Source organism: Oryctolagus cuniculus, chromosome 1 (genome assembly GCF_051225735.1).
Source record: "Oryctolagus cuniculus isolate XC-2025 breed Fujian yellow rabbit chromosome 1, ASM5122573v1, whole genome shotgun sequence".
Lineage (NCBI taxonomy): Eukaryota > Metazoa > Chordata > Mammalia > Lagomorpha > Leporidae > Oryctolagus > Oryctolagus cuniculus.
The window spans coordinates 198,167,177-198,176,408 of record NC_142867.1 but is presented as its reverse complement, the minus strand read 5'-3'; the positions used below and the strand labels follow the sequence as shown (position 1 = coordinate 198,176,408).

General features: G+C 60.5%; 1 protein-coding gene across 7 annotated transcripts; it reads right to left on the bottom strand.

The window, feature by feature from the left end:
• Positions 1-408: 408 nt before the first annotated feature.
• Positions 409-8,864, bottom strand: DNAJB5 (DnaJ heat shock protein family (Hsp40) member B5). Of its 7 annotated transcripts, none has more exons than XM_051844378.3 (5): positions 8,712-8,864; positions 7,932-8,163; positions 5,251-5,495; positions 1,999-2,600; positions 409-1,804 (listed from the first exon to the last, which is right to left on the bottom strand). In XM_051844378.3, exons 3-5 carry the CDS (start codon positions 5,459-5,461, stop codon positions 1,571-1,573), a joined length of 1,047 nt encoding a protein of 348 aa, XP_051700338.1. In that variant the 5' UTR covers positions 5,462-5,495; positions 7,932-8,163; positions 8,712-8,864; the 3' UTR covers positions 409-1,570. The 7 variants fall into 7 exon arrangements, with proteins under 7 accessions (XP_051700338.1, XP_051700344.1, XP_051700342.1 ...); XM_051844384.3 differs by lacking the exon at positions 7,932-8,163 and adding an exon at positions 7,731-7,872 and having other exon boundaries at positions 8,712-8,854; XM_051844382.3 differs by lacking the exon at positions 7,932-8,163 and adding an exon at positions 7,731-7,875 and having other exon boundaries at positions 8,712-8,851.
• Positions 8,865-9,232: the final 368 nt, after the last annotated feature.

The following is a 9,232-nucleotide window of genomic DNA, read 5'->3' as shown; positions in this document are numbered from 1 at the left end:
TGTCGGGCACCTCTGCCCCATCTCTGCACTGTCCAGATTTGGTCTCGGGATGTACCCCTTCAGGTTAGCCAGAAAGCCTTCCTCTGTCTCCTCCCAGGAGGAAGATTTCTCTGACGCCAAGAAAATCTGTCTGTTAGTTCTAATGTTCACACACATTCTGAAGAGGGTGGTTTGTTTCTCACGACCAGGAATATTTTTTTCTTCCCAAGTAGATGTTTCTTCTGACGGGTGGGTGCTATCTTCTGTCTTTGCTGTTTGGGTTTTACATTTTGGAGACCCCAGGAACCTGGGCTTACAGGAAGGAGGGAAAAGTCTGGGCTTCTTAAAGATGACCAGGGCCCTGGAGGGAGGCTGACACTGGCGCTGCCCAACCGCCCCACCCCACGTCCATTACTCCTGCTCAGGAACCATAGTTTTAAAATATTTTATTTTTTCCATAATACTGTCATTACAAAAAAATACAAAAAAACTACTATAAAAACATTCAGGGGCTTGTCAAAGTGAGAAAACCTAGAGACCCCACCCCAGGACCTGGCTGAAGCAGCCCCCGCCCCCCGCTCCTTCACTGTTTGACCCTTACACACGGTGGGAGTGGGGTGGGGTCACATAGACATCCGAGGGCTGGAGATTCCCCACACAGCCTCCAAGAAGGGGAAGAAATAAGCAGCTTCACATATCACAAAAGTGGGATTTGCAAGTTTGGGGTGGCTAGACCCTGAGTTCAGAGGTGTGGGGAGAAACCTGTGACCCTGAATCTCTTGCGGGAGGGGAGGGGAGCTGCCACTTGAACTCAGAGCCCTTTTCCTTCCCATGGAGGCTGGGAGATGGGCCTCGCCCCTGCCTCTCGCCTTAGTGCCTCGGCACCCCCGCCAGCACTCCTGCGAGCACCGAGCACCGGGGAGGACGGCGCTCTGGCTCTCTCGGCTGTAGGTAGCGCAGCTGTCAGGGAGGCGCTGAGGGGCGGTTCACCTCCCTGTGTCAAATGAAAAGTGTCTCGTGCTCCGTGGCCCTGGTCACGGGCGGCAGGCCTTGCCTTTCCGCCTCCTCTCCTCTCCGGCTTCCCGGGAGAGGCAGACAGCTCTAGGCGAGTCCTTCTCGTGCATGAATGTGTGCAAGAACCTCGGACATGGTGACCCTGGGGGCGTGGGAAGGCAGTGTCCTTCCTGTCTTCCTCCTCCTCTCCCACGAGGAAGCCAAGGGCAAGGAGAGGAAAGGTACTAGCACAGCTGAGGGGAAGGAGGACATGCTATGTACAGGCGTGGACAGGGAATCTATATCTTCAAGTAGCACTCAGGTCACGCTCCAGCCACCGGCGTGGGCGCTGGCTTCAAAGCTCGTGACACGAAAACTGACCCCTGGCCTGGGCTAGCTCCCCACCTCCCTCCCACTTCCCCAAGGCAGCCCAGCTCTGAAAGGGGTCAGGGACAGGAACATATTCCTGGAAACCAGTGGCATTTTTTTTGCATTTTAGAAAAAGTTGCCAGTGTCCAGTGGACATGAAACTGGGTGCACACTGGGTGGGTGAGTGGGGGTATTGCTGTGGTAGACCCTGGATTGGTGGGGGCAGAGCCTAGGAACAGGGTAGGTGCTGCTTAAGGATCTGCCGTGTCTGTGGTGTTAATCTGTCTGGGAAGCGAACTTTGAACTCAACAATGAGGTCTCCCCGCTGGGTGGGCACCTTGGGGAAGGGAAGGCCCTCCCCGCGGAGTCTCTTCACGGTGCCGGGCTTGATGACGTCATTGCAGGGCAAAGGGATCACGCGGCCATCAATGGTGGGAATGTTCACGGTGCAGCCACACAGCGCCTGGGGGAAGCAAGGCAGAGAGTGAGGACGGGTGGGGGAGAGGGAGTGGGAAGGGAGGAAAAAGACAGAGCGGGCAGAGAGCGAGCCAGTTGGTGGGAGAGAGGGAATGGCCCTGCCATGCCCTCAACACACACGCACGCACACACACACACACGCACACACACGCACACACACGTAACCTGACCAGGCCCCACCTCCTTGAGGCTGATCAGGGCGCTGTAGAGCACGTTGGTGCCGTCGCGGCGGAAGTGCGCGTGGGGCTTGTCTTTGAGAACAAAGACGATGTCGGCGGGGATGTTGTCAGGCGTGGCGTCGCCCTCCTTGGGGAAGGTGATCTTGGTGCCCTCCTTCCAGCCGCGCTTGATGACGATGTGCAAGATCTTGTCCTCGGTGCGCACAGTCCGCCCGTCGGGGTTGAGGCGCCGCCGCGTGATCTTCATGCGCTTGGTGGAGCCGTGGTAGATCTCTTCCAGGGACACCCGCAGCTCATGCACCACAGGTGGGTCCTGCACCTTGCGCCGAGGGTACAGTGGTTCTGGGGGTCGCCTCGGACCCCTGCTCAGCCCATTGAAGCCAAAGCGGCCAAAGGCACCAAATGGGTCCTCGTCTTCATCCACATCCATGTCATCTGGGTCAAAGCCACTGAAAGGCCGCGTGGAGCGGCTGCTGGCAAAGAAGATATCGAAGGGGTTGGAGCCACCAAAAAAGGAGGCAAAGGTGGCATGGGGGTCCCCATGAAAGGTGTAGTGAAAGGAGCCACTGGAGCCACCTGATGAGCCACCGCCGGTCTTCAGGCCTGGAGGGGAGGAGAAGTTAGGGGCAGTGTGGCTCATTCTGGCTGCCCCCACCCCTCCCCCTGCCCTCCACCTCCCAGGTCGTGGCTCTAGAGAAAGAAACAACCGTTAAGTCCAGAGAGAGCCTGGCTGACAGAGTGAGGAAGTCTCACAGGGTAATTCCCACTGTTAGTTACACACTGACTCATAGTGAAATTCAAAGAAGCGAGTTACCTAACGGGGAGAAGCCAGGGCTAGAGGTCACAGAGCATGCGCCTTCCATCTCTGTTGTGTTCTCTCCATCCTCATGGCCCAAAGATGTGTCACAAAGCCTCGGGGCTGACCTGGTATCACAGCACAGTGACTGCCAGCTCCCAAGTCTTTGCTCACGTCCAAAGGCACAGAGGCAGGAAGCAGGCAGAGAGGATGCGACCACGCGGGGGCTAGGAAGGGACCTTCTGCAGGGAGGCGGGGGTGTGGCCCAGGACGCCCACTGCCCCTCTGCTTTGCTAATGCTGCCTTCCCTGGCTCCTGCCCAAACGGGAAATCAGGAAGGCTTGGAACAGTAGGAAAGAAAGCTCATTCACTTGGAGATGAGGAGCTATGTTTCTAGTACAAATTTTTAAATATTTGTTCCCACACTCTGCTCACAGAGTTGCACAACTCCATGGAGTGTCATTCACACATTGTGCAGACACAGAGCACAATGGGAATGGAGCTCCCTGAAGTTATACAACACCAAGCTGTCTACTGCTCGCCTAATAGCAAGCAGCCACAGTGATGAATGGGCTGGCGCCTTGTAGGTGGTGACCCCAGCTGTCTCTGGAACCAAGTCCTGTCTATGGGGCTCAGATTCTGGGAGGCAGCCTGGGGGTGGTGGGGGTGGTGGGAGGTGTGGGGAGGGGTTCACACTGAGACCGGATCCACACTATGTGGTCTGAGTGTGGGGCCCCGCCTAGGGGAAGGCTTCCTTCCCTTCGAGGCCAGTGTTTTCCGATAATTTCAATTGGCCTTGGAAGCCGGAGCCTAAATTAGCCTCTTACTTCCTGGGACCGCAGGACAGATTTGGATTTCATTAGAGAGGCCAAAGGACTTGCGGCAGCTGCCTCTTCACCCCTCCCCCAAGACGTGGGGTCTGTTCTTTCCTCCTATTGAGGGACTGCTTATCAAGCAAGCGGCTTGGCAGAGCTCGGAGAAAGAAGAGGGAGGGCGGTTGAACTGATGACGACAGGAGGGGGTAATTCTCACCGCAGGGATTCCTGCTCTACCTCCACCACCCTCTTTTCAAGCTGGGAACAACTTGTCCCCAGCCAGAGCTGCACACACAGTCTGTGTGCACAACTGTTCCGGCTGGCTCTTGGGAGGGGGCAGGGAGGACAGGAATATAGCCAGCATCTCCAAGGCCGCTTCTCCTTCTGCAGGGCCCCCGCTGTCTCCTCGGGGGCCCTCCTGGGGTAGGGGTCAGCGTCTGGCCCTGAGGGCTGGGGTGGTCATGCGGGAGGGGTGACGTTTTGGGGGCCGCTCGCCCAATTCCCGCCTTCTTCCTAAACAAAGGTGAGGCATGGAGAGGACTGAGAGGTCACGCGGCGGCTCGGCGTCTGCACTGCTCCCCGCCTCCCCACCGCTGCCACTGCCAACCCTCCACCCAGGGAGAAAAATGTCTTAGCTGGGAGAGTACTGGGGATTCCAGCCAGCGCCTGGTGGCTCTGGGAACTGGCAGGGCTAGGAGGTGAGCAGGAGAACTCTGAAGGTGCTGGCAGCACAGAGAGTAAGGGGGTTTGGGAGGTGGGGGTGCACAGACGATAGGAGCAGACAGGCGTGGGACAAGAAGCAGGGGCAGGAGAGAATCTTCTTTTCAGCCCCTGCTTTGTATGGGGTTCAGCGCATCTCATTGACCCATTTCATCCTGTGCGGTAAAGGTGATGCCTTCGGGGAAGAGGGACAGTTCCTCCCAGGAAGCAGAGTCCTCAGCTGTGACAATGTCTCTTAATATAGCCTGACAGGTGCCTGTGGCTGGGGGTGGCAGGCCGCCCTGAGGGGCAGGCCCAGAATTAGCAGCTACATCATGCCCGTGGGATGTGCTGGGAGGGGCCACCCTCTCCGAGGCTTTATTTGGGCCTTTCCTGCCACCCGCCCTGCACCCAGGCACCCAGGGGAGGGGTACAGTGCCAGTAACAGTTCCCCTTCCACCTCTGGATCCTTGCCACTTCCTCCTCAGTTGGGTTCCACTGGCCTGAGAGCAGGGAGGTGGGAGCAAGGGCGCGAGCAGTACCCAGTACCACACAGAGCTCGGTGCTTCGGCCCCGGGCTGCCCGAGGGACAGACTTTTATGCTGATGAACGTAAATGATCTGTCTGTCCTCTCAGTCACACACTCCACCTCCCCAGCCTTCCCCCGCAGCCAATGGAGCAGCAGGGACCTCAGGCAGGACTAATAAGGCTGAGAAGGAAAGGGGGGAGGGCCGAGGACTCTGGCTGGAGAGTCAGACCTCTCTAAGGCCTGGCCTTGAGGAGGGAGAGGGGCGGGGCGGGGAGAGACAGGGAGCACCGGGTGGTGGGTGCCCTCCTCTCTGGGGGGGGGGGTTCACTGCTGGGAGCCCTTGCCTCCCTCGGCCCCGCCTCCACCTCCAGGCTCCGCTGTGAGAAGCGGCTAGCCCAGGGGCCGCCCTCTTACCTTCCTCCCCATACTGGTCGTACAGGCTCCGTTTCTTCGGGTCACTCAGAACATCATAGGCCTCTGCAATCTCCTTAAATTTCTCCTCCGCGTTGGGTTCTTTGTTCTTGTCTGGGTGGTACTTCAAGGCCATCTTCCGGTAGGCTTTCTTGATCTCATCCTCGTTGGCCCCCGATGGGATCCCGAGAATCTTGTAGTAGTCTTTTCCCATCACAGCCACTGGACCGGCACTGGGCTCCTTGTTTCTGAAAGAAAGCCAGGGCCAATGCTCGAAGCCGCTCTCCCTCCTGCCCTAGCCCTGCGTCTGCTGGTCCTACAGTCCTCACTGTGTGACCTTCAGCAGGTCACGCCTTCCCGCGCCTCAGTCTCCCCATTTGTAAAACGAAAGGTGTGGCTAGAGGGGCTCTTCCAGCTCTGACATTCTAGGAGTCCACGGCTCCCTCCTCAGTTCCCGGGCTTGCCCAGCAGGAAGCTGAAGGTTGTCGCCCACTTCTTGGGGTTGAGGCCCTGGTCCTTGGGCCAGACCGAGGACCCCGGGAGGCCCTGCTGGGCGACGTGGCACCATGGACTGACAGGCCCACACACAGGGGCTGCCGAAGGTCAGTGCCCAGGGTGAGGTCACCTGGGCATCGTGGGCTCCTACGCCACACCTCAGGCGTGGTGCCCAGGCTGAGCACAGCTGGGGCAGTGGCCCAGGGCTAGGGACAGGCCTGGGTCCCAGCCAGCCAGGCTGAGTCAGGGTATGGGGATCTGGAGTCTCTCTGCCACTGGAGACCCCACGTCTCCCTGCACCCTCCCCCCCCAGACTATGCGAAGCCTCACCTGTGACTCAGATCAGAGGTGACTCACAGCTTTGGAAATTCATGTTTCCAACTCCCTTGTTAGCAGGGGGTGACAGTGTCCTTCCCCCAGCCAAGGCAACAGTTGCCTTTACTCATTTCCTAGTGTCTACACACAAAACTGTGTCCTGTGAAGACCTGCCGGTGGTGTTAGTGAGCCAAAGCATCCCGGGGAGCGGCCTTTTACACCCAGCCGCTAGAAGACACGCGGCCACTAATTACCGCGTTCCTAAAGCCCTCCCGACAAGTCCTTCCCTTCACCTGCCCTTTCGGTTTAGGATCTGGCCCAGCGCCAGCCCCTCGGTCTCATAGCCCCGTCTAAGCCGGGCACAGGGGCATTGTTACAAGGGAGAAACGTGGGGCTCTAATTCTTCCACTCTCATCTGCCTCCATCCGTGTCCAGGGTGGACAGGAAGGGAAGGGGGCTTTCCTGTGGTCAGGGAAATTTGGGGGGATGGCCGGAAACCACGCTCCAGCCTCTGGGAGACTTGACCCATCGCTGCCAGAGCTGGGAGAAGCAGAGTCTTTCTAGCAATGACCTGGGCTGGCAGCCACCGCGGAGCCCTGCTTTCCTGGGGCTGACTGCCCCTCAGCAGGCAGCAAGGTGCACAGGAGGTTCCGGCAGGAATGAGGGCAGGCTCAAGGCCCAGGCAGGCAAAGACAATGGCCCTGACTCCTACCCCCACATGGCGGGGTTGACTCACGGCTCTGGAGTCACCTCACGCTGACGAAGACAAGGCTCTACAAAGGCGGGTCCTCCCCCAGAGCCCCCCACTAGCCTGTCATGCCTGTGGGGGAGACGGGGGCTGGGGGAGGCAGAGAAGAAAGAGCATCTGGGGGAGGGCGGCCATTTTCGGAAGAGGCAGCAAAAGCCGCGAGAGGGGGAGGAGGGGGGGGTCTCCCATCTCCGCCTCTGCCCACACGTCCCTCTGCGGCTGGGAAAGAACCCTAGCACCCCAAGAAGCTGCCCTCGGAGCCGGGCAGTGGCTGCTAGGCAGAGGGCAAGCGGCACGGCTCGCCGATAGATCCTCACACCCCTACGGCTGTCCCCATGTTACCTCTTCACCCTCGTCACCCGGCCGCCTTCCTCCCTGGCCCCGGCCCCGGCCCCCACCTGCCAGCTCTTCCAGACCCGTAAATCCCTTGCCTCGGCAGACTTGGGGCACTGGTTCGGGACCTGCCTCCTCCCCCTCTCCTCCCGCCCGCCCTCCCCCTCCCCACACGCGGCACACGTGTTGGAATGACAAAGGAGCCCCATGGCATGGCCCTGCCTGCGATGGAGAAGAGTGAGGAGGGTGTTCACCTAGGGCAGGAATGAAAGCACAGGCGCTGTGGCGGCACAGGGAGGGGAGGCAGCTGACACGGAAAATGAGATGGGGGGCCGAGATGAGAGATGACAAATGGAAATCACTGAACTGATGGGGTCGAGCCCCCTCGATGAAAATGGTGGAAGAGGCGGGTGTGGCAAGCGGGCTCCCGGAAGGTCTGAGCTAGACTATGACAAGGGGGCCGGCACTCACAGGGGCTTCTTGCAAGTCGGTCACCAGGATGCCATGCGGATGGGATGGAGATGGAGAGGGAGGCCGACGCGGAGAACTGGACTTGGCATGGGTGTGCGTGCCCTTCTCCCAAGGGACTTACCGAAACTTCACAAACCCATTCAGCGTCCACGCTCGAAGTTTTAAGGGCTCCAGCTGAATTTTAAACATCAAGCTGGCTAAGAAGTCTTCTCCCCAGAAGTGTGGGAAGCTCCGGAAAGCGCCTCGGGCCTGCAGTGGGGGTGCTGCTGGGGGTGGGCAGGAGAGCACGGTGCGCTTAAACATGCCCAACCAAGCCCCTCACCTCTGATCGCTCCAAGGAGCCCGCTGGCACCGCGGCTGCTCTGGAAGCGCCTCCTCAGAGTCCCAGAGGCACTGGCCCAGCAAGGCCCGTCTGCTGCAGCAGGAGCCCGACCTGATCCCCAGGTGCGGCGAGGGCAGGGACAGGGTCCGGCGGCCACCTGCTCTCAGGTGCGGCAGCGTGAGAGCGAGACTGGCAGCGCCAGCGTGTGCTTGCAGAGGGGCAGCGTGTGTACCTGTGGCAGGTGTGAGTGTCTGTGAGGGCCTGAGAGCCAGTGAGCTCCTCTCGCCTCTCTGGGGAGGAGGACCCGAGCCCAATCCCCAAGAAGTCAATCCTCAATGAAGTCACTGACGGGGAGTCTCCTCCCTCGCAGAGGGGCGGGGAGCGGCGGGGCGGAGCCCAGCTCGGCCCGGACAAAAGGCGCGGCCAGGAGGCGAGGGGAGGGGGCTCGGGCGGGGGAGGGCGGGCGGTGATGTCACCGGCACTGGCTGGCGGGCCTGCTCAGAACCGCCTCCGCGCCGCGGAGCCCGGTCCCCCCCGACCCTCCCCGACCCGACCCTCTCCTCCCGTGCCTCGGCTCAGAAGCCGACGGCCCCCTAGGAGTGCCAAGCCCGGGTCGCGGACCCCGAGTCCGCCTTGCAGACCCCGAGTCCCTGCACCCCCATGGCAGAAGAGCCGATGGGCCTTCGGTGTCCCAATCCCGTCCCCCCACCCCGACACCAGGACCCCTGGCTTCGCGACGCCCGTTCCCGGGACTCCCGAGTCGGGGTTCGGTGCCCTCACCAATGAGGAGCTGCGGACGCCGCCGCGGTCCGTCAGACAGCTGCTGCCCCCTACCCCGGCTCCGGCTCCGCTGCCTCCACTCGGGACAGGAGTCGCCTGCCCGCCGGCCGCCGACAGCGGCACCGGGAGCCCGCCCCCACGGCTCCGCCTCCACGCCGCCCATTGCGCCGTCTGCCTGTCACTCAGTTCTACCTCTGCTGTGATTGGGCAGCTTTCAACGTGCGGCTCGGTGATAGCCACCCATTCTCCGCCCCTGTCACCCGGCCACACGCGCACACATTCCGGGCAGTGATTGGTGTGGGTGTGATTGGTGCTCACTGGAATCAATCAACCACACCTCTTCGCCGTTTCCTCCTGTCATTGGTGAAAGAGACAGAGGGCGGCCACTGCACGCGCCCTTTGATTTTATTGGTTCTTCTGTGGGACTCAGACCCGAGCCGGGGGCAAATGTATTAGTCCAATCTGCAGTTTGAGAAGGTGGGACGTACTGGCCGCCGCTCGAATCCCGGGAGAACCTTCTG